This window comes from Callithrix jacchus, chromosome 22 (assembly GCF_049354715.1).
Source record: "Callithrix jacchus isolate 240 chromosome 22, calJac240_pri, whole genome shotgun sequence".
Lineage (NCBI taxonomy): Eukaryota > Metazoa > Chordata > Mammalia > Primates > Cebidae > Callithrix > Callithrix jacchus.
In genome coordinates this window covers 8184959-8209335 of record NC_133523.1, presented here as the reverse complement: position 1 = coordinate 8209335, position 24377 = coordinate 8184959, and the positions used below count along the sequence as shown (strand labels likewise).

General features: G+C 52.1%; 1 protein-coding gene across 1 annotated transcript; it reads left to right on the top strand.

The window, feature by feature from the left end:
- The first annotated feature begins 1153 nt into the window (after nucleotides 1–1153).
- Nucleotides 1154–2556, top strand: ACTL9 (actin like 9). The gene has a single exon (XM_002761691.6). The coding sequence runs from the start codon at nucleotides 1234–1236 to the stop codon at nucleotides 2482–2484; it is 1251 nt and encodes a 416-aa protein (XP_002761737.3). The 5' UTR covers nucleotides 1154–1233; the 3' UTR covers nucleotides 2485–2556.
- The last annotated feature ends 21821 nt before the right edge of the window (nucleotides 2557–24377 follow it).

Below are 24377 nucleotides of genomic sequence, written 5' to 3'. Positions count from 1 at the left end.
GGCTGCTCTTGAACTCTTGAGCTCAGGTGATCTGTCCACTTCAGCCTCCCAAAGTGCTAGGTTTGCAGGCATGAGCCACTGCTCCTGGCCTGTTTGTTTGTTTTGAGAAAGAGTCTCACTCTGTCACATAGGCTGGAGTGCAGTGGCATGATCTTGGCTCACTGCAACCTCCACCTCCCAGGTTCAAGAGATTCTCACGCTTCAGCCTCCTTAGTAGCTGGGACTACAAGCGAGTGCCACCACGCCCGGCTAATTTTTTTTTTTCTTTTTCTTTTTTGAAAGAGTCTCACTCCATTGCCCAGGCTGGAGTGCTGGGGCACGATCTCAGCTTGCTTCAACCTATGCCTCCTGAGTTCAAGTGGTTCTCCTGCCTTAGTCTTCCCAGTAGCTGGGACCACAGACATGTGCCACCATGTCCAGATAATTTTTGTATTTTTAGTAGAGATGGGTTTCACCATGTTAACCAGGCTGGTCTCGAACTCCTGACCTCAGGCGATCTCAACCTCCCAAAGTGCTGTGATTACAGGTGTGAGCCACTGTGCCCAGCCCCACTTATGAGGCTTTAACTGGCTGAAATCAGCTGGAACCAACATAGCCAACTGGAGTCGGTGCAGAAACAGCTTGCTGGCATCACACTTCGAATTTCCACAGCCTGTTTCACTCCCTGTAAATTTGCACATGCGGCCTATGAAGATACCTGTGCAGGCCCCAGGACTTCCCAGACCTCCCCTTTCCTTCCACCAATCATCTGCTAATCCCAGAATTCCCCCCCCCTTTTTTTTTCTAATAAAATTACTGCCCTAAAGCCAGCGGAGAAACAGATTTGAGCTGAATTCCCATCTCCCAGTGGGTCGACTCGCAATAAAAAGCTTTTCTCAAAAATCAGGTGCCATCATATCAGCTTCTAGCGCATCCAGCAGCAAGCCCTTTTGCTTGGCAACATTACTGGCTTCAGAAATGTGTCAGAGGGCTTTGCTCTGAAACACTCATCTCCTCCTCCAAATTTGGCTCCTCAGAGGGAACCCAGAAGAGATGACAGCCTTGGGGCAGGCCCCATCCTCTTGGCTGCATTGTGATGTCTTAAGAAGGCTGAGGGGGCAGCGTGATGTCATAGACTGCGGGGGCCCACATTCTCCCCCTCTCTGCCTGGGTCACCACTGGCCGGATCTCAACCTCTCCTCACCACACCCCGAACCCCAGAGGAAAAGCCCCCTCACCTGGCCTCCTGCAACCATGGATGCAAATCCCCCCAAGCCCTTGGAATCCCAGTCCTCCCTGGAGGCCCCCAGGCCTGGCCCGAACCCCAGTTCCAACTCGGTGAACAAGCCCCTGCAGCGAGACTCCCCCGGCTTGGTGGCCGACAGGCTGCCACCAAAGACAGGTGCTGTGGTTATTGACATGGGCACGGGCACCTGTAAGGTAGGTTTTGCAGGGCAGGGCAGACCCACCTACACCGTGGCCACCATCCTGGGATGCCATCCCAAGAAACCCACCACCTCGGGGCAGTCTGGGCTGCAGACGTTCATTGGTGAGGCCGCCCGCATGCGCCCAGAGCTGACACTGGTGCAACCCATGCGCAACGGCATCGTCGTGGACTGGGACGCCGCTGAGCTCATCTGGTGCCACCTGCTGGAGCACGACCTCCTAGTGGCCACCTGTGACCACCCACTGCTGTTCTCGGACCCACCCTTCAGCCCGGCCACCAACCGCGAGAAGCTAGTGGAGGTAGCCTTCGAGTCGTTGTGCTCTCCAGCCATGTACGTGGCATCACAGTCGGTACTATCCGTCTACGCCCACGGGCGTGTCAGCGGGCTGGTGGTGGACACAGGACACGGGGTCACCTACACGGTGCCGGTCTTCCAGGGCTACAACCTGCCCCACGCCACGGAGCGCCTGGACCTGGCAGGCAACCACCTGACGGCCTTCCTGTCAGAGATGCTCCTGGGGGCCGGCCTGCCCCTGGGACAGCAGGACCTGGACACGGTGGAGAATATTAAGCACCACTATTGCTACGTGGCCTCTGACTTCCAGAAGGAGCAGGCCCGGCCGGAGCAGGAGTACAAGCGGACCCTGGAGCTGCCCGATGGGTGCACGGTCACCCTGGGCAAGGAGCTGTTCCAGTGTCCGGAGCTGCTGTTCAACCCCCCAGAGATCCCTGGGCTGTCCCCCTTGGGCCTCTCCACCATGGCCAAGCAGAGTCTCCTAAAGGTGCCCCTGGAGGTGCGCACTGACTTGGCCAAGCATGTGCTTCTCTGCGGGGGGTCCTCACTCTTTGCTGGCTTCGAGGATCGTTTCCGGGCAGAGCTGCTGCATGCCCTGCCCCCCAAGACTCAGGTGGTGGTGACTGCCCAGCCCACCAGGAATTTCTCCGTGTGGATCGGAGGTTCAATCCTGGCCTCCCTGCGTGCCTTCCAGTCCTGTTGGATCCTGAGGGAGCAGTACCAGGAACAGGGTCCCTATATTGTGTACCACAAATGCTACTGACCAGGGTATATCTGGGGAGGGCGTGGGGGCAGTAAAGCCTCTGCTACAGCCGGCTATGTCCTGTTCTTCCTCCAGGGCCTGCCCCATCCACTCCTGGACACCCTGCTCCACAGGCTGACCTAACTCACCTCCTCTGATGCATGCTCTGAGACACCCCAATCCTGACCCCCTAAACCCACCTTCCCCATGAACAAACCCCAACAGACCACTAAATTCTAATCCTGTCAACCCATTCTCCCGTGATCTGTGCCTCTCCCCAGACACCCTTGGGTTGGGGCACCCCCTCCCGCCACCACCTCTGGACAAATGCCCTTCCCATTTATACACTCCCAGAGATGGGAAGCTCACTACCTCAAGGCTGTTGTTAGAAATCTCACCTCCTATGAGTCATAGGTAAGCCTCCACCTAGCACCTGCCCCCAACCCCAGCATGAAGAACATGAAAGGCTCTGACCACCTGCCCCATGCCCACATACTCACCTAGAGTCTGTTGTCTCCCAAGTCACATCCCCAATTCCTTCCATTTCTAGTTTAAGTGATGCATGCATTGATCCCACACACATTCGCTAATTACCCACTATGTTTCCAAGACATCCTCAAATTCTGACTCCCTAATCTCACCCAATTATCTATGGCTTTTGATAGCGCACCCCAAGATTCCGCTGCGCTCCAAACCCTCCATTCTGCCACCCCCTTTAATATGCTTCTCAGGAACCACCAATCCACTCTCCACCCTGAAATGCTCCAACCTCCTCCCAGAATCTTCCCATGAGTGCTCCAACCACTAGGTGCACCCCCACAATCTGCCCCTTATTTCTAATCCCCCCAAACACACCCCCAAATTCCACATGTCATGACACCTCTGGTTCTCAGCACCCCAAATCCACCTCTTCACTGGTTTCCCCTAGGATGCCCCCAACAGAAGCTGACCCCTGACATCCATCACAGAGACCTGGATTCTGACTTTCAAGGGTCTCTCTCACAATGGTCCCATCATCCCTGCAAAGTTCCATAATCCTCTCAAAACTCTCCCCTCCCCTCAGGATTTTTCCCCAGACCGCTCTTGGCCCCACTCCACCAGCCAGGTGCTCCCATAACCAATCTCCCATCCATCCTCCCAAAGAACATCATATTCTGAGATACATCCCCCCATCACCACCACCGAAACCCCAGGGTGGACCCCTGTTGCTCTAAGACCACTTTCCTGCACTGCATCTCCCCCTGAAGTACCCCCAAATGTTCTCTCTCACCGGGCACTTCCTGACCCCATGCCTCAGCCTCCAACTCCTCCCAGAGAAGAGCCAGCCTTCCAAATGTCCTGCTTCTGTCCCCAAGACCATCCTATAATTACCCCACTAGACCCTAGGCCCTCCTCTGTGTTCCGACACCTCTCAACTCCCTCCTCCATAGACTTCCCCAAAGATGCCCTCGCAAGGTCACCCTGTGATAGACACTCCACCTTAGAACTCTCAAAGGCTCTCCAGAACCCACTCCTCAAGACCATTCCCTGGACCCCCTACTATGAAGCAAGACTTGGACATCAGTGGGTGGTGACATTCGTAAGGGCTTCCCAGTCCACTGCAACCCACGGGCAGATACCCTAGGTGAGGAGCTTCACCTGCACACTGGTTCTCACTCGCCCCAACACAGGCACCCAGTCCCAGGCTAGGCATCCCCATCTCCCTCCATTCCATTAAAAGTTCATCTTGCAGGCCAAGTGTGGTGGCTCACGCCTGTAATCCCAGCACTTTGGGAGGCTGAGGCGGGTGGATCAAGAGGTCAGGAATTCAAGACCATACTGGCCAACATGGTGAAACCCCTTCTCTACTAAAACTACAAAAACTAGCAGAGTATGGTGGCAGGCGCCTGTAATCCCAGCTACTCAGGAGGCTGAGGCAGAGAATTGCTTGAACCCGGGAGGTGGAGGTTGCAGTGAGCTGAGATCATGCCATTGCACTCCAGCCTGGGCAACAGAGCGAGACTCCATCTCAAAAAAAAAAAAGTCCATCTTTCAGCCAGTTCCTCTGAGTCCCCATGAGTTTTCCCTGGGATGTGCACTGGGGATGCTTGAGGAGGCCTCTCCCGCCCCACCCTGTCCCTGCCAGGGTCAGGAGGGGGAATCCAGCCTCTCAGGAATGGGGAGGCTAGACTTTCTCCCTATGGGGTGTCCTGGGTCCCCTCTGGAGGTAGGACCCTCTGTCTTCATACCCCCTAGCCCAGCCCAAGGGACATTGGGACCTCCCGCCAGTGGTTGGGACACATCCCTCAGTTTATCAACACAGTGGACAGGAGCTGCTGGAGGTTATCCACGTCTATGTCAAGTCTCTTTACACTCAGCCCAAGAAGTCACTCATTCACTCATTCATTCACTCCTTCAGCCACTCACTATTTAGGGAGCACCTTTCACAGGCTCTGTAGGCTCCTGCTGTGTCTTTCTGTGCATTGCTAACTTTTCGGGAGTTTTGTGCTCACTTGCTGTGTTTGGTTTTTTGTTTGTTTTTGAGACAGGGTCTCACTCTGTCCCCCAGGCTGGAGTGCAGGGGCACAATCAAGACTCACTGCAGCCTCAGCCTCCCTGGGCTCAGGTGATCCTCTCACCTCAGCCTCCTGAATAGCTGGGACTACAGGTGCACACCACCACATCCAGCTAATTTTTTGTATTTTTAGTAGAGATGGGGTTTCGCCGTATTGCTCAGGCTGGTCTCCAACTCCTGGGCTCAGGTGATCCACCCACCTCTGCCTCCCAAAGTGCTGGGATTACAGGCATGAGTCACCACACCTGGCCTCATTTGATGTGTTTCATTCTCCCTGAACCAGTCTGTGTGTCTCTGTCTCTACCTCTCCCTCTATCTCTCTCTCTGTCTCTTTCTTTCCCTCTCTGTCTGACTCACCTGCAAGAACCATGCTTATGCATGGAATCTTCCAGAGTGAAAATGCATTTGTTTGTGGAGCGGTGAGGAGACCTCACCTCCCCTCGAAGTCTGCCATGAGACAGTCCCTACCCACCCTGTCCTAATATGTCCTGGAGACTAGGTAGGGTGTGCCTCCAGGCTTACCCTGGGTTAGTGTGAGATCCTCAGCTTGGGGGTGAGGGTCCCCCACTGACAGCCCAAGATCCCCAGGTCACAAATATGCAGGATTGGACCCCCCTCCGACCCAGCCGGGCTCTCCCCAAGGCAGGTTCAACCTATGGAATGGACAGAACCCCGTACCAGGAGGTCATGGGATGTTGAGGAGACATTTCTTCTCCTCCACACCAGGGGGCAGCACCTCCAAGTTCAAGGGCATGGAATTCAGAACCATGATGCCTGGAGCAAGCCAGACACCCAGATCCCAAGGGAGACCCACTCCAAGCTCCAGCCCCACAAGGCACAGACGTATGTGAGACAGCCTGAGTCTCAGGTGCCACAGGCAGTAAGGGAGATGCAGAAACCCTGTCACCCCGGGGCTCCTGGGAAACCCAGTGAATCCTCATTTAGACCAGACTAAGGTTCCCTGTTCCCTCAGCTTTCTGAGGCAGAAATTTCCTCTGTGACCCTCTGAACAAGTGCCCTTCCCACTTACACACTCCCAGAGATGTGGAGCTCACTACCTCTTGTTGTTAGAAATCTCACCTCCCCCTATGAGTCATAGGTAAGCCTCCAGCTGCCAGCTGCTCCCAACCCTGAGCACCCAGAACTAAAGAACCTGACCACCGCCCTCTCCATGCTCACATGCACCCCCAGGGTCTGCCACCATGCTTGGCTATTCTTTTCAATTTTTAGTAGAGATGAGATCTGGCTATATTGCCCAGGCTAGTCTTGAACTCATGAGCTCAAGCAATCCTCTCGCCTCAGCCTCCCAGGCCCCCGATTTCTTCAGTTCTCATTTAAGTCATTCATCCACTGACCCCACACACACTCATTGATCACCCGCTATGTACCGAGTACTAGGCCAAAATCTAAGAAAACTACAGCACACAAGAAATGGAGCTGGGCGTGGTGGCTCATACCTGTAATCCCAGCACTTTGAAAGGCTGAGGTGAGAGGATTGCTTGAGCTCAGGAGTTCAAGACCAGCCTGGGAAACACAGCCAGACCTCATCTCTACTAAAAATCAAAAAAATTAGGAAAGGTGCTGTGACTCACACCTGCAATCCTAGCACTGTGGGAGGCCTAGATGGGTGGATCGCCTGAGGTCAGAAGTTTGAGACCAGCCTGACCAACATGGTGAAACCCCATCTTACTAAAAATACAAAAATTAGCAGGGCATGGTGACGACTGCCTGTAATCCCAGCTACTTGGGAGGCTGAGACACGAGAATTGCTTAAACCTGGGAAGTAGAGGTTGCAGTGAACCGAGATCACAACACTGCACTCCAGCCTGGGAAACAGAGCAAGACTTTGTCTCAAAAGAAAAAAAAAAATTAGCCAAACATGGTGATGCCTTAGTCCCAGCTACTTGGCAGAGATGGGAGGATCCCTTGAGCCCAGGAGTTTGAGGCTGCAGTGAGCCATGATCACACCATTGCACTGCAGCCTGGGCAACAGAGCAAGACCTTGTCTCAAAATGGAAATAAAAAAAAATGGTGTGTCTGCCCAACAGATCCTCCTTGAAAGGTTTAACTTGAGAAGGTAGATTTATCACTTCACTTGTATAAACATGTTTCTTCCATCACGAACTTCCAACTGGTCCATATCTGTTTTGCACACTGATCCACAAGTCCTTTCCCTCTCAATGCCGCCAGAACCATCCACCTCTCTCCAACCTTCCATCCCAGCCCAGGGATCAGCTGAAAGACTGAAGAAGCCTCCTCCTTAGTGTCCTGGTCACCTTCTCAGAAGACCCTTGTATGCATAGGACTTTTGCAAAACATAGCTCAGAACACATTAGTCCCTGCTCAGAACATCCTAGTGGGTTTTCTTTCTTTCTTTCTTTCTTTCTTTCTTTCTTTCTTTCTTTCTTTCTTTCTTTCTTTCTTTCTTTTCTTTTCTTTTCTTTTCTTTCAGATGGAGTCTCATTTTGTCGCCAGGCTGGAGTACAGTAGCGCGATCTTGGCTCACTGCAGCCTCTACCTCCCGAGTTCAAGTGATTCTCCTGCCTCAGCCTCCTAAGTAGCTGGGATTACAGGTGGGCACCATCACATTTGACTAATTTTTTTGTTTTTAGTAGAGGTGGGGTTCCACCGTGTTGGCCAGGATGGTCTTGATCTCCTAACCTGGCGATCTGTCCACCTCAGCCCCACAAAGTGCTGGGATGACAGGCATGAGCCACTGTGCTCAGCCAGCCTGTGGATTTTTTTTTTTTTTTTTGAGATGGAGTTTTACTCTGTTGCCCAGGTTGGAGTACAGTGGCACGATCTCAGCTCACTGCAACCTCTGCCTCCCAGGTTCAAGCGATTCTCCCGCCTCAGCCTCCTGAGTATCTGGGATTACAGGCACACACCACTATGCCTGACTAGTTTTTGTATTTTTAGTAGAGACAGGGTTTCACTTTGTTGGCCAGGCTGGTCTCGAACTCCTGACCTGAGGTGATCCACCCTCCTCAGCCTCCCTGAGTGAGCCACTATGCTCAACCAGCCTGTGGTTTTTCATCATGTGCAAATAAAACAAGTTCTTTCCATGGCCCAAATCTTCCGCTGATCTCTCTAGACCTCTCCTCTGCCTCCCTCCCAACCCCCTTCGTTCACCTCCAGCCACACTGGCTGCCTTTCTCTTCCAGTTATAGGATGCACTATGTCCTGTCAGAATTCATACGTGGAAAACCCAACCCTCAGCACCTGAGAATGGGACTGTATTTGGAGATTAGAATCTTAAAGTAATAATTAAGTTAAAATGAGGTCATTAGGGTGCAGTCTCATCCAGTATGACTGATTGGACCTCAGAAGAGATTGGGGCCAGGCGCGATGGCTCACGCCTGTAATCCCAGCACTTTGAGAGGCCGAGACAGGCAGATCACTTGAAGTCAGGAGTTCAAGAGCAGCCTGGCCAACATGGTGAAACCCTGTCCCTACTAAAAATACAAATAGAACTGAATTCTGCAAAGAACTATTAACATAACCGCAAGGAACTAAACTGCTGACAACCTGAATAAACAAGGAAACAGATCCTTCTCTCAAGCCTCCAGAAGGGAGCGCAGCCCGCTGACACCGAGTGTAGCCCATATCTTCATTTATTTATTTATTTTCTGAGACACGGTCTCACTGTGTTATCCAGGCTGGAGAGCAGTGGCACAGTCACAGCTCACTATAGCCTCCAACTTCTGAACTCAAGTGAGCCTCCAGACTCAGCCTCCAGGGTAGCTGTGAGTACAGGTGCACACCACCACACAAGGCTATTTTAAAATGTTTTTTGTAGAGATGGGGCCTTGCTGTGTTGCCCTGGCTGGTCTCAAACTCCTGAGTTCAAGCAATCCTCCCCACTTGGCCTCTTAAAGTGCTGGGATTTCAGGTGTGAGCGACTGCACCCAGTCTTCCAGATCTTGAGACCTCCAGAACTGTAAGAGAATACCGCTGTGCTGTTTAAGCCGCCAAGTTCGTGTTTTATTGGTAGTACAGCAATGAGAAGCTAATGCAGCATAAAAATGGCTCCCACCTTTTCCCCCAGAAGATGGGGTTGTCTACCCATGGAAGCCTGTGTCCCCCCGAGAGTGGTCAAGGGCCGTGGATGGCTGTGGATGGATAGCATCGGCCGGCTGTGTGTGCTGGTGAACACTGTCATTCCCCACGTCCCCTTCCCTCCACCTGTGACCTGTGAGTCTAGAGATTGGGTGAAACCTACCCATGGCTACTGCTCCTTCCTCTTCTTCCCCTCCTCCTCCTCCTCCTTCTCTTCTTCCTCTTCTTTCTCTCCTCCTCCTTCTCCCCCTCCCACTCCTCCTTCTCTCCCCCTCCTCCCCTCTCCCCCTCCTCCCCTCTCCCCCTTCTCCTCCCCTCCTCCTTCCCCTCCTCCCCTCCTCTTCCTCCTCCTCTTCCTTCTTCTTTCTCCTCCTCCTTCTCTTCTTCCCCTTCTTTCTCTCCTCCTCCCCCAACTCCTCCTTCTCTCCCCCTCCTCCCCTCTCCCCTTCCTCCTCCCCCCTCCTTCTCCCCCTCCTCCCCCTCCTCCTCTTCCTCCTCCTTCTTCTTTCTCCTCCTCCTTCTCCTCTTCCTCTTCTTTCTCTCCTACTCCTCCCCCCTCCTCTCCTCCCCTTCCTCCTCCTCCCCCTTCCCCCTCCTCCTTCCCCTCCTCCTCCTCCTTCTTCTCCTTCTCCTTCTCCTTATTCTTCTTCCTCTTCTGACAGAGTCTTGCTCTGTTGCCCAGGCTGGAGTGCAGTGGTGTGATCTCAGATCACTGCAACCTCTGCCTCCCATGTTCAAGTGATTCTCCTGCCTCAGCCTCCAAAGTAGCTGGGATTACAGGTGTGTGCCACCACGCCCAGGTAATTTTTATACTTTTAGTAGAAATGGGGTTTCAGCATGTTGGCCAGGCTGGTCTCAAACTATTGACCTCAAGTGATCCACCCACCTCTGCCTCCCAAAGTGCTGGGATTACAGGCATGAGCCACTGCTCCCGGCCACCAGATCCTTATTCTAACCACCTGACTTGCATTAGTCTCCATTGCACAGATGAGGGAGCTGGGGCACAGAGAGGTAAAGCAATTTGTCCAAGGCCACACAGCTGGGTGGCCGGAACCAGGATGCCTAGACACCTCACTTTGTGTTCAGTTCTGCCACTTGCTTCTGTGTCTTACACCCAAAGGAGTTCTGACTGTTTCCCAGTAATGCCGGAGTCTGCACGACCAGAAAAAGGAAGTAAGAGCCACTCCTCTTTTGCCTAGAACCTTCAGTGGCTCCCTGAGGCCCCTGGGCTAAAGACCAAAATCCCCACTGTGGCCAGCAAGCCCTGAGCAATGCGGTTCCTTTGTCACTTCCCATCTTGTCTCCCACTGCTGTCCCCACCTCACTCAGCCTTCACCAAACGCCTCTCTGTCCCTCCAATTTGCCAGACACCTCAGGGCCTTTGCCCAGAGCAAATGCTGTGGATTTAGATCCTCAGAGAAGTAATCCCTCACAGCCTTCCTCCTGACCCTGGTCTAGGCAGGTGAAACTCAGGCGTGAGGAACACAGACCCTGAGGCAGCTGGCCCCGGTTCAAATCCGATTCCATCATTGCCTTGCTGTGTGATCTTGGGCTGATACCTTGATCTCTCTGTGCCTCAGTTTTCTCATCTGTAAAATAGGATTTTTTTTGAGACGGAATTTCATTCTTGTTGCCCAGGTTGGAGTGCAATTGTGCGGTCTTGGCTCACTGCAACCTCTGCCTGCCAGGTTCAAGTGATTCTCCTGCCTCAGCCTCCTGAGCTGGGATTACAGTCATGTGCCACCATGCTTGGCTAATTTTGTATTTTTAGTAGAGATAGGGTTTCTCCATGTTGGTCAGGCTGGTCTCGAACTCCCGACCTCAGGTGATCCACCAGCCTTGGCCTCCCAAAGTGCTGGGATTACAGGCATGAGCCACTGCGCCCATCCAAAACAGAATGTCAATAGCACATGCCTCATATGTTTGGGTGAGGATCAGAGGAGGTCATTATGTGGAATGTGATTAGAACAATGCCGGACTCTTCGTCACACAGGCAGCTAATGACAGTGGTCTAAAGAGAAGGTTGCTGCACAATTGACAAGAGCAAAGACACAGAATCAACCCAAATGCTGTCAATGACAGACTGGATAAAGAAAATGTGGTACATACACACCATGGAATACTATGCAGCCTTAAAAAGGAATGAGATCGCTGGGCGCGGTGGCTCACGCCTGCCACCCTAGCATTTTGGGAGGCCAAGGCAGGTAGATGACCCGAGGTCATGAGTTCGAGACCAGCCTGGCCAACATGGTGAAACCCTGTTTCTACTAAAAATACAAAAATTAGCCGGGTGTGGCACCTGTAATCCCAGCTACTCTGGAGACTGAGGTAGGACAATCACTTGAACCCAGGAGGTGGGGGTTGCAGTGAGCCGAGATCGAACTAGTGCACTCCAGCCTGAGGGACAAGAGGGAAACTCCATCTCAAAAAAAAAAAAAGGAATGAGGTCATGTCCTTTGCAGGGATGTGGATGAAGCTGGAAGCCATCACCCTCAGCAAACTAACACAGTAACAGAAAACCAAACGCTGCATATTCTCACTTATAAGTGGGAGCTAGACGATGAGAACACATGGACACAGGGAGGGGAACATCGCACAAACGGGCCCTTTGGGGAAGGGTGGGGTGGGGAAGAGCATCAGGGAAAATAGCTAATGCATGCTGGGCTTAATACCTAGGCGATGGATTGACAGGTGCAGCAAACCCTCACGGCATACGTTTACCTGTGTCACAAACCTGCACGTCCCGTGCATGCACCCTGGAACTTAAAAAAAAAAAAAAAAGGCCGGGTGTGGTGGCTCATGCCTGTAATCCCAGCACTTTGGGAGGCTGAGGTGAGCAAATCACGAGGTCAGGAATTTGAGACCAGCCTGACCAACATGGTGAAATCCTATCTCTACTAAAAAAGAAAAATACAAAAATTAGCCGGTCATGATGGTGGGCACCTGTAATCCCAGCTACTCGGGAGGCTGAGGCAAGACAATCCCTTGATCTTGGCCTGGGCGGCAGAGAGAGACTCCACCCCTCCCCCCACCACCAAAAAAAAATTAAATAAAAAGAAGGGAAGAATGGGAAGTTAGTGTTTAATGGGTCCGCTGTTTCGGTTTCGCTGAAGACAGATGGTGGTGATAATTGCACAATGTGAATGTGCTTCACGCCACTGAACTGTATATACGCTGAGAAATGGTTAAAACCGTCCGTTTTTTGCTATGTATATATTACTGCAATAAAAGGGCAGATGTAAAAGAAAGTAAAATTGTGACTTCAGGAAGCCCTTAGGTCACCCTATAATTAAGCATTTTTATTTAGTTTTGAGACAGGATCTTGCTCTGTCATGCAGGCTGAGTGCAGTGGCATGATCATGGTTCACTGCAGCCTCAGCCTCCTGAGTAGCTGGGACCACAGGCAGACACCACCATGCCCAGTTGACTTTTGTATTTTTTTTGGAGAGATGGGGTCCTGCCATGTTGCCCAGGCTGGTCTTGAACTCCTGGGCTTAAGCAATCCTCTCTCCTTGGACTCCCAAAGTGCTGGGATTATAGGGTGAGCCACCACACCCGTCAATTAAGCATTATTTTTTTTTTCAGACAGAGTCTCGCTCTGTCTAAATCCCAGCTCTGTCACCCAAGCTGGAGTGCACTGGTGTGACTTCAGCTCACTGCAACCTCTGCCTGCTGGGTTCAAGTGATTCTCCTGCCTCAGCCTCCGGAGTAGCTGGGATTGCAGGTGCATGCCACCATGTCTGGCTAATTTTTTATATTTTTAGTAGAGACAGGTTCGCGCCATGTTGGCCAGGCTGGTCTCGAACTCCTGACCTCAGGTGATCCACCTGCCTCAGCCCCCCAAAGTGCTGGGATTACAGACATGAGCCACCACGGTGCCCAGCCTAATTAAGCATTTTCAAAGCATGATTTTTCCAGGAGTGCCTCTCTTGCCCAGTCTGCTGTATGGGTCCTGTTTTACTGAACTTTGTGTCTTCTTGGTCTAGCCCAGTGCCTGGGCAGGGTGGGGAAAGCAGTTTACCTCACAACATTGTCTGTAGAAAATTGAGCAAGAACAAAACTCACCAGAATGCTTTTATCATTCATATATGCCCATAATTCTAAAGAACGTTTGTAATAACACCCCGAAAAAAAATCTTTTATGGCACTTCAAGAGGCTGAGGCAGGCAGATCATGAGGTCAAGAGATCGAGACCATCCTGGCCAATATGGTGAAACCCTGTCTCTACTAAAAATACAAAAATTAGCTGGGCGTAGTGGCTCATGCCTGTAGCCCCAGCTACTCGGGAGGCTGAGTTAGGAGAATTGCTTGAACCCAGGAGGTGGAGGTTGCAGTGAGCCAAGATCAAGTCCTTGGACTCCAGCCTGGTGACAGAGCAAGACTCCATCGCAAAAAAATAAATAAATAAAATAAAAAATATTTTCGGAGTCTTGGTTCTAAAAAATTGCTGCGGTTACAGCTGAGGTGTGTGTGTGTGTGTGTGTGTGTGTGTGTGTGTGTGTGTGTGTGTGTGTTTTGATAACTTTTACATTTTGAAACAGTTAAAGACTTACAAGAAATAGTAAAAATAGCTCAGAGCTCTCATGGCCCCTGCCGCCAACTTCCTCTAATGACAAGCGTCAAGATCAGCACATTGTGTGAGTGAGTTAGCCCTACAGGGATAGATACAAAGAAAGACACAGAGGCAGGGTGAGGTGGCTCACACCTGGAATCCCCACATTTTGGAAGCCTAAGGCAGGCGGATTACCTAAGGTCAGGAGTTTGAGACCAGCCTGGCCAACATGGCAAAATCCCGTCTGGACAGAAAATACAAAAAAATGTAGCTGAGTGTGGTGTCATGCACCTGTAATCCCAGCTACTCCAGAGGCTGAGGCAGGAGAATCACTTGAACCTGGGAGGCAGAGGTTGCAGTGAGCAGAGCTTGCACCACTGCACTCCAGCCTGGGTGACAGAGCGAGACTCCATCTCAAAAAAAAAAAAAGAGAGAGAGAGAAATAAATAGAAATAAAAGGAAACTCAGGCCGGGTAAATTGGCTCATACCTGTAATCCCAGCACTTTGGGAGGCCAAGGAGGGTGGATCACGAGGTCAGGAGTTCGAGACCAGCCTGGCCAACATGGCTAAACCCCATCTCTACTAAAAATACAAAAATTAGCCAAATATGGTGCATGCCTGTAATCCCAGCTACTCAGGAAGCTGAGGCAGAATTGCTTGAACCCAGGAGAGGCAGAGGTTGCAGAGAACAGAGATTGCACTACTGTACTTCAGCCTGTGAGATGGAGCGAGACTTCGTCACAAAAAACAAACAAACAAAAACTATCTACTTTCATTTGGAGAAACATAATGGTTTGGAATGGTTTGAGTGTCTCTAAACCTCATGATAGTATAATACATTTTCATCTTCCTAGATTTAGATTAGAAAGAAATAATAAAAGCACAATGGTTTAAAGGTGAAAACACAGAACTTGAATGACTTCAATTCTGCAGTTTGCTGTGACCACAGGTAGATTTTATTTGTACTGAAACCAGCGTAGCATTGCAAACTGTTAGGTATATTTGTTTGCAAGTATAAATTTTAGTTCATACGTGAACTCTAGCACTGAATTAAAATGATATCTCTAAAATGGACACTTACGCTTTCAAGGTTGTTCACTGTTTTCATGCTAAAGAATTAGGCAAGAAAATAAAATGTTGTTACATCTTTTTTTTTTTTTTTTTTTGAGATGGAGTCTTGCTCTGTCACCCAGTCACCCAGGCTGGAATGTAGTGGTGGGATCTTGGCTCACTGCAACCTCTGCCACCTGAGTTCAAGTGATTCTTCTGCCTCAGCCTCCCAAGTAGCTGGGACTGCAGGCTACTGTTGCTGTTGTTATTATTATTATTATTATTTAGTAGAGACAGGATTTTACTATATTGCGAGGCTGGTCTCGAACTCCTGACCTCATGATCCTCCCATCTCAGCTTCCTGAAGTGCTGGGATTACAGGTGTGAGCCACTGTGCCCAGCCTACATCATTCTTTGGTGACTTGCTGGAATTGCACTGCTTGCTGATACTTCGGTTTTGTTAAAGTTTCCTTAGTTACTGGACAATTACTTACATGAAATACGATTATATCAGACATTAACCAAATTTTCAGTGTCTACATTTCCTTCCTTCCTTCCTCTCTTTCTCTCTCTCTCTTTCTTTCTTTCTTGATGGAGTTTTGCTCTTGTTGCCCAGGCTGGGGTGCAACGGCGAGATCTCAGCTCCCTGCAACCTCCACCTCCCAGGTTCAAGTGAGTCTCCTGTCTCAGACTCCCAAGTAGTTGGAATTACAGGCACAAGCCACCACATCTGGCTAATATTTGCATTTTTAGTATAGACAGGGTTTCACCATGTAGACCAGGCTGGTCTCAAACGCCTGATGTCAGTTGATCCGCCCACCTTGGCCTCCCAAAGTGTTGAGATTACAGGCGTGAGCTACCATGCCCAGCCTGCATTTATTTCATGGTTATTGTCTTAGTTCATAATTATTGCTGCAGGTGAGTCTATTTTACAGAGAGAATAAATTGAAAAATGATCCCAGCTGGGTGTGAAAAAGTCCAGGAATGCTGCTCGAGATAAATGTTCACCTGCACGTGTATGTTTTTTGCAGCACAATCCACAATTGCAAAGATATGAAACCAACTGGAGTGTCCATCAATCAATGAGTGGATAAAGAAAACGTGTACACACCATGGAATGTTATTCAGCCGTGAAAATAATGAAACACTGTCTTTTGCAGAAATTTGGATGGCGCTAGAGGCCATTGTTCTAAGAGAAGTAACTCTGGAATGGAAAACCAAATACCACGTGTTCTCACTTATAAGTGGGAGCTAAGCTGACGTCGTAAAGGCATAGAATGATATAATCGACTTCAGGCCCTTGGGGTGGCAAAGTTTGTGAGGAGATGAGGGATAAAAGCCTACATATTGGGTACAGTGCACATTTTCAGATGACGGGTGCACTGAAATCTCAGACTTCACCGCTAAACAATTCATCCACGTGATCAAAAACCAGGCTGGTAGCAGAGGCTCACGCTTGTAAGCACTTTGGGAGGCCAAGGTAGGTGGATCACCTGAGGTCAGGAGTTTGAGACCAGCCTGCCCAGCGTGGTGAAATCCTGTCTCTACTAAAAACACACAAAAATTAGCTGTATGTGGTGGCAGGTACCTGTAATTCCAGCTACTCCAGAGGCTGAGTGAGAGAATTGCATTAACCTGGGAGGCAGAGGTTGCAGTGAACTGAGGCCGTGCCATTGCACTCCAGCCTGGGCATCAAGAGCGAAACTCCATCTCAAAACCAACCAACCAACCAGAAAACCAAAAACAAAAAACGAAAGTCACTTGTACCTCAAAAGCTATTGAAATTTAAAAATTATATTTATGGCTGGACATGGTGGTTCATGCCTGTAACCCCAGCACTTTGGGAGGCCAAGGCAGGAGGATTGTTTGAGCCCAGGAGTTCAAGACCAGCCTGGGCAACATGGCCAGACCCTATCTTTACAAACCAGAAAATTAGCCAGGCATGGTGGCATGCACCTGCAATCCCAGCTACTAGGGAGGCTGAAGTGGGAGGATCACTTGAGCCCAGGAGGTGGAGGCTGCAGTGAGATGTGTTGGTGCCACTGAACTCCAGCCTGGGTGACAAAGACAGCAAGGCCCTGTCTTAAAAAATATTTATTAAAAAAAAAAAAAGAAGAAGAATTAAGAATAAAAAAAAAAAGAAAAGGGAAAAAGAAAAAAATCTGTTGAATCAATGAAGGAAGGTGCAGTTCCACACAGTGACCACCAGGCGCTGCTGTTCCCAAGTCCAGGCCCGCGCAGCGACTCCACAGGGTGAATCTCAAATCCAGCCCCGGCTCAAGGTCGCGCCTCAGGAGGTCTCCTCTTCCCGTCTGCAGCGTGGCTCAGACTCGTCCCTCATCACAAGCCTCCCACTCTGCCCCTGGAGTCCAGTCAACCCCGGAGCCACTTGCAGAAATTTTGCGATAAGCAGTTTTGACCACATTTCTCCACTTCCTGTCGGGTTCCTGGGGACCTGTCCATGCTGACTCTTACCTCTGGGCCTTTGCATATGCTGTTCCCTCTGCCTGGAATACCCTTTCATTAGAAAACTCATACAATACTTAGCTCCAATTCTCCCTGGGGGCATACCATTTAATTGTCCCATGCCTCAGTTTCCCCTGATGCATAGGCTGGAAAGAGAGGCTTTGTCCGAGAAAAGTTCAGGGCCAGGAATGAGAAAATCTGAAAGGCAATGGGGAGCCATAGAGGGTGTTTGAGCAGGAGAGTATCCTCAGATGTAAGGAAGGAGAGAGTCTCCTTCTCTTTGACCCTGGATCTTTCTAGAAGGGTTTTAGGAGATTGGCCTGAGAGACTCTAGCTGTGGCCAGCTCAGACCCCCTTGCTGGGCTTCCAGGGGCTGGACGAGCCGGTCCCCCTCCCTGTGTACCCTCCCGGTGGTGCTGTTTGCTCTCCAGTGATGTCCCTGATTCTGGGCCAGCCCACAGACGCCAGGTGTGGGGACAGCCGTGGAGAGAAAGCCACGAGCTGCAGGCTGGGGCCCAGGTGTCACCTTTTCGGAAGGGCCGGTGACTCTTCCACAGAGGGAGGTTCCACACAGCTGATGTGGCTGACGTGGGACTGACTGGGGAGACAGCGACCAGCGCAGGTGAGGACCTCATGAAGGTGGATGACCAGCTGCGCTGGCACGCCCCAGACGCTGGAGGATGCTCTGGGACTGCTCACCCAGCCGCCACCCCCTGCCTGTCTCCCGCCCTCTCTCTATCTCCCCGTCCCCTCCAGCCTCTCAACTCTGTCCCTTCTCTCTGGTGCTGTCTCTCTCTGGGTCTTGTTCATGCCTTGGAGCTCTCCCTGCTGTGTCTCTCCCTCTGAGGGTCTCCCGGTGTCTCTCTCACTGTCTGTGGCCCTCTCTCTCCCCTGGGTCTCTGGTTCAGTGGGGGGGTCTCTGTCTCCGTTTGAGTCTGTGTCTCTGCCTGTCCCTGTCTCTGCTGCCCCATCCAAGCCCTGCTCTCAGGGTGGGGATGACAGGTTCTACCACCTCCGAAGTTCTCCTCTCCCTTGTCTTAAACTCTGACCTGGTCCCTGACAGGGAGCATCAGGCATTGCACAGGAAGCAGGGGCTGAGCATGAGGGAGGGAGGAGGCACCAGGCAGCAGACTCCCCTGCTGCTACCCTCCGGAATGGCCTCCTGAGCCACCTTCTCCCACACTCCATCTTCTCCCGCACCCCACCTTCTCCCGCACCCCACGTTCTCCCGCACCCCACCTACTCCCCGCACCGCACCTTCTCCCGTACCCCACCTTCTCCTGCCCCCACCTTCTCCCGCACCCCACCTTCTCCCGCACATCACCTTTACCCGCACCCCACCTTCTCCCACACCCCACCTTCTCCCTTCTCCCGCACCCCACCTTCTCCCACACCCCACCTTCTCCCGCACCCCACCTTCTCCCGCACCCCACGTTCTCCCGCACCCCACCTACTCCCCGCACCGCACCTTCTCCCGTACCCCACCTTCTCCCGCACCCCACCTTCTCCCGCACATCACCTTTACCCGCACCCCACCTTCTCCCGCACCCCACCTTCTCCCGCATCCCACCTTCTCCCGCACCCCACCTTCTCCCGCACCCCATCTTCTCTCACATCACACCTTCTCCCACACCCCACCATCTCCCACATCCCACCTTCTCCCCACACCCCACCTTCTCCTACACCCCACCTTCTCCTACACCCCACCTTTTCCCCACACCCCACCTTCTCCCACACCCCACCTTCTCCTGCACCCCACCTTCTCCCGCACCCCACCTTCTCCTGAATCCCACCTTCTCCCGCACCCCACCTTCTCCTGCACCCCATCTTCTCTCACATCACACCTTCTCCCACACCCCACCTTCTCCCACATCCCACCTTCTCCCCTCACCCCACCTTCTCCTACACCCCACCTTCTCCTACACCCCACCTTCTCCTACACCCCACCTTCTCCCCACACCCCACCTTCTCCCACACCCCACCTTCTCCCACATCCCACCTCCCCGCACCGAACCTTCTCCCCGAACCCCTTCTCCCGCACCCCACTTTCTTCCCACACCCCACCTTCTCCCCGCACCCCACCTTCTCCCGCACCCCACCTCCCGCACCCCACCTTCTCCCTGCACCCCACCTTCTCCTGCAGCCCACCTTCTCCCGAAGCCCACCTTCTCCCGCACCCCACCTTCTCCCACACCCCACCTTCTCCCACATCCCACTTTCTCCCCGCACCCCACCTTCTCCCGCACCCCACCTTCTCCCGCACCCCACCTTCTCCTGCAGCCCTTCTCCCGAAGCCCACCTTCTCCCTGCACCCCACCTTCTCCTGAAGCCCACCTTCTCCTGCAGCCCACCTTCTCTCTGAAGCTCCCCTTCTCCCCGCTTGCTTTACCACCTGACTCCAACCTCCTGTCCTGCCTTTTGACATCTACGGTGCAGCCCCCGTATGCTCCCCACACAGCACAGTTGCCGCCCGATGTTCCCCAAGGCCAACAGCCCTGAGCTACTGGAATCGAAGTGCATGGCCTCCTTGCACCTCTTGCACCTCTCCTGGGTCTCTGTGGGTGGCAGCACCTGTGTGTGTGTAGGGGAGAACTGAAGCGGGGTCTGAGGTCTCCGAAGATGATGCCTCATGGACCAGGGAGGGTCTGGCTGTCGTGCAGCAGTAGGGGTCGTTATTATTGGGGTCTGCTGTGGGGGAGGTGGAGGAATCCTGTTTGGCTCTGTGATCTGGTGGTTGGGTGGGTCCTCGCCGTGCTGAGGGTCTTTGTCCTGGGGGTTGTCTGTGGTTGTCTTCTGACTATTGAGGGGATCCAGTTGTGGTATGAATTTGGGGTGCAGTATTCTGGGGGCTCTGTGTTGTGGGAGTCTTGTTCCTGCACCTGTCTGGGTTGGTTTTGTGCTCCAATTCTTCCTGGGGGCCTACCACTTAACTGCCCCATTCCTCAGTTTCCCCTTATGCATAGGCTGGACAGAGAGGCTTTGTCCAAGAAAACTTCAGGGCCAGGAATGAGAAAATCTGAAAGGCAATGGGGAGCCATAGAGGGTGTTTGAGCAGGAGAGTATCCTCAGATGTAAGGAAGGACAGAGCCTCCTTCCCTTTGCCCTTTGCCCCTTCCCTTTGCCTCCTTCCCTTTGCCTCCAGTGGGAGGTCTGAATCTGGGGAGACTGGCAACTGCTTTTGTCTGCATGGGGCTGTTGGGGACTCTGGCTGGTGCAGGGTCCTGTAGCTTTAAGGCTGATGGTTGCAGGATCGTGACTACTGTGAGTTATAGTTGCTACGGAGTTGGGAGTATTTGTTGCAGGCAAGTTAGGGACACAGACCTCCAGCTGTTGTCTGCTGGAGTGTGGGATTGTAGTTAGTGGGTGAGCGATGATCCTCTCTCACTATGTCTCTCTTTATCTCTACCTCTCTTTCTCTGTCCCTCCACACTGTGCTTTTATTCAAAGATCTGTTGAGGAATCATTGCAATAATTCCCATGAGGCCAGCGTCTTACTGCAGCAGGTTTCTGGGGGAGCTCTCAGCTCCGCTCAGGTGGCGAGAGGAGGCAGGACACCCCTCATTTTCCCCACCACCAGTGATCAGCCCCGGGGGTGGGAGTCACTGGCTCACAGGGACCAAAGGAGCTAGATGTTTGGGTCTCCAAGACCACACCCCATTCAGGCCTTGTTCCCCAAACTTCAAGGCTGAGGGGCTTGGGTTTGGCAGGACTGGGTCTTAGGTGAGTGCAGGGATTCTCCCTGGTGGGGGGGGGCGCGGGCGGAGGGGAGCAGGAATAGAGAGGGTCACAGGCATTGGGAGAGAGGACCAGCCATACAGATAGATATCTGGCAGGAGCACAGCGGTGTGTGCAAAGGTCCTGAGGCAGGACAGGGTTGGAGGAACAGGGAGGTGGCCTGCGTGACTGAAACAGAGAGCAAGAGGTAGCAGGGTGATTTGGTGTTAAAACCACCACTTCCGAACCGGTAGATCCTGGGTCCAAGCCTACTTGGGGTGCACGTCTTCCTAACAGGCTCAGCTACAGGCATTTCCCCTAAAGAAGGGGTTCTCCACCATGCCCCATTGACATTTGGGGTGAGGGAGTCTTTTATCCTGGGGGGGGGCTATGTTGTGCATTGTAGGATATTTACTGTAGGCGTCCCTGGTCTCTACCCACCAGGTGCCAGTAGCACCCCCCAAGTTGGGATAACAAAAATATCTCAGATACTGACAGATGTCCCCTGGGTTTAGAACCAATGTCCTAAAGTCAGAAGTGGGGCAGGGAGTGGGAGGCTGCCTGTGGGGTCTGGGGTGGGATCTGCATAGGACAAGTGAGGATTTCTTGTGTGACCTTTAAGTGAACAAGCTTCATTCTCCTCGCCTATCAAATCAGAGTCTGGGGCGATAGGATTTCATTCATTCACTCAACAAGTATTATCAAGCGCCTACTTCATGCCAGCCCCCACGGTGAGGATACACCACAGGGACGAAAGACAGGCAGTGGCATCATGAAAGAAAGGGAGACATTAGTTGCTGGGTGCAGTGGTTCGTGCCTGTATTCCCAGCTGTTCAGGAGGCTAAGGTGGGAGGATCGTTTAAGCCTAGGAGGTCGAGGCTCCAGCAAGGTATGATTGCACCACTGCACTCCAGCCTGGGTGGCAGACCAAGACCTTCTCTCTAAAAATATTTAAAGGCCAGGTGTGGTGGCTGATGCCTGTAATCCCAACACTTTGGGAGGCTGAGGCGGGCAGATCACCTGAGGTTCAGGAGTTTGAGACCAGTCTGGTCAACATGGTAAAACCCTGTCTCTTTAAAAAATACAAACAATTAGCCAGGCATGGCGGTATTCGCCTGTGAGCCCAGCTACTCAGAAGGCTGAGGCAGGAGAATTGCTTGCACCTGAGAAGGCAGAGGTTGTAGTGAGCCAAGATCGCACCGCCGCACTCCAGCCTGGGTGACAGCAAGACTCTGTCTCAAAAAAAAAAAAAAAAAAAGTTTTTTAAAGAGAGACATTAATCAAATAATTACACAAATACCTGTAAAATCACAACAATACGAAATACTAAGAAGCAGAGGCACCTGGCTTAGTCTGGGAGGTCAGAGCAGGCTTCCCAGGAAATTTGTGGTAAGAGGAGGGGGATGAGGGAACGCAGGGAGGGGAGGAAGAGCGTTGTAGGCGCTGGGGCTGCATGTGCCAAGGCCCTGCAGTGAGTCTGCATGGTGGGAAGTCCAGTGTGGCTGGAGCGGGGCCAGGATGAGCCCCACCTGGATCTCCCAGGCCCTGTGGGTGGGGGAAGGGAGCACAGTCTTGATCTGTTAAGGGTTTTAAGCAGAAAAGTAGCATCATCTGATTTTCGTGGTGAAAAGATCTCTCCAGCAGATAGTGTCTGTAAAGGGCTGAGCATAGGCCGTGTAAGGGACTCAGAAAGGAGTTGGATGATGCCAGCGGGTATTTGGGGGACCTAGAGGAGTCCCAGGGTCCAGTGCGTGCCCTCTGAGTCCCCAGGGATGAAGCTCTGGCCTGTCTCCAGGAGTGCATGGTATATTCCAGGCTCGAGGTAAGGAGGTGGGAAAGAATTTCCCTGTTTTCAGCAAAGTTTTAGAGATGAGAAGGGACAGCCACCTCTAAGGTGGCAGGGCGGGGGTCGGCGAAGGGGGGGGTGTTCCAAGGGCCGGAAGCCACTTCTTTCAGTGCTCTCCCTGGACTCATTTCACAGAAGGGAGACTGAGGGCCTAGGGCTTCATGAGCTCCCAGTCCTGAGCGACAATGCCGGCCACTGCCCTGTAGGAGACCCCAGAGGAGCTGCGTCTTGGTCTCAAAGGTGCTTTGGGACCTGGTCACAGTTCAGGTTGTGTCTCAGGCTTGGCAGGGTAGGCTCTGGGCTCTGGCTGCCCAGGTTTCAAACCCACCTGTGACTAGCTATGTGACCCCAAGTAAGTCACTGCACCACTCTGAGCCTCCAGGGCAAAAGAGATATGGGGCCTCCCAGGAGTGTCTGAGAATTAAACAACGTTGTTTACATTCATTCATTCAACAACAGTTATATTAAGCACCTACCGTATGCCATGTGCTGTTCTGGGCACTGGGGACACTGAGGGGGAAAGGTCCCTGTTCTTGGGGGCTGGTGTTTTAGCGGCAGAGACATGCCGCTAAACCTTCAGTGATGATCAAGGAAGGGAGTTCATCCACATTGCCTCAAATGGCGGGATTTTCCCTGTCCTTCAAGGCTCAGTGGTGTTGAATTGCCCACGAATATCACGTTACCTCCTCCCTTCCTCCCTCTCTCCCTCCCTCCCTTCCTTCCTTCCTTCCTTCCTCTCTCCCTCCCTCCCTTCCTCTCTCCCTCCCTCCCTTCCTCTCTCCCTCCCTCCCTTCCTCTCTCCTTTCCTCCCTTCCTTCCTCCCTCCCTTCCTCTCTCCCTCCCTTCCTCTCTCCCTCCCTCCCTTCCTTCTTCCCTCCCTTCCTCTCTTCCTCCCTCCTTCCCTTTCTCTCTCCCTCCCTCCCTCTCTCTCTCCCTTCCTCCCTCCCTGCCTTCCTTCCTCTCTCCTTCCTTCCCTCCTTCCTTCTTTCCCTCCCTCTCACTCTCTCCTTCCTTCCTTCCTTCCTTCCCTCCCTCCCTCCCTCCCTCCTTTCCACCTTGCCTACTTCCTTTTCTCTTTCTTTCTTTCTTTCTTTTCTTTCTTTCTTTCTTTCTTTCACTCCTCTCAGGCTGCAGTGTGGTGGTGCAATCACAGCTCACTGCAGCGTCGCCCTTCTGGGTTCAAGGAATCCTCCCACCTCAGCCTCCCAAGTAGTTGGAACTGCAGGCATGCACCACCATGCCTGGCTAGTTTTTGCATTTTTTTTTTTTTTTGGTAGAGATGGGTTTCGCCATGTTGCCCAGGCTTATGCCACATTTTATCTCTTCGTCCATCCATGGACACATAAGTTGGTGCCGTATCTGTGCTGTTGTAAATAGTGCCTGGAGCGCTGGTGCGTCTTCAAACAGATTTCAATAAGTTTATGAGATGAGGGGTTTGTTAATGAGCCTGGGTTAATAATTCCACGCAGTACAGATACATCAAAGCATGGTGTCACACCCCACAAATATCTGCTGTTATTATTTGTCAATTAAAAATAAGAAACCTAAAAAAAAAAAAAAGAAAAAAGAAACCTAGGCTGGGTGTGGTGGCTCAGCCTGTAATCTCAGCACTTTGGGAGGTTGAGGCAGGTGAATCACAAGGTCAGGAGTTCAAGACCAGCATGGCCAACAT

Excerpts from the sequence above, each read along its gene's own strand:
- ACTL9 (XM_002761691.6), top strand. The coding sequence starts at position 1,234 with ATGGATGCAAATCCCCCCAAGCCCTTGGAATCCCAGTCCTCCCTGGAG.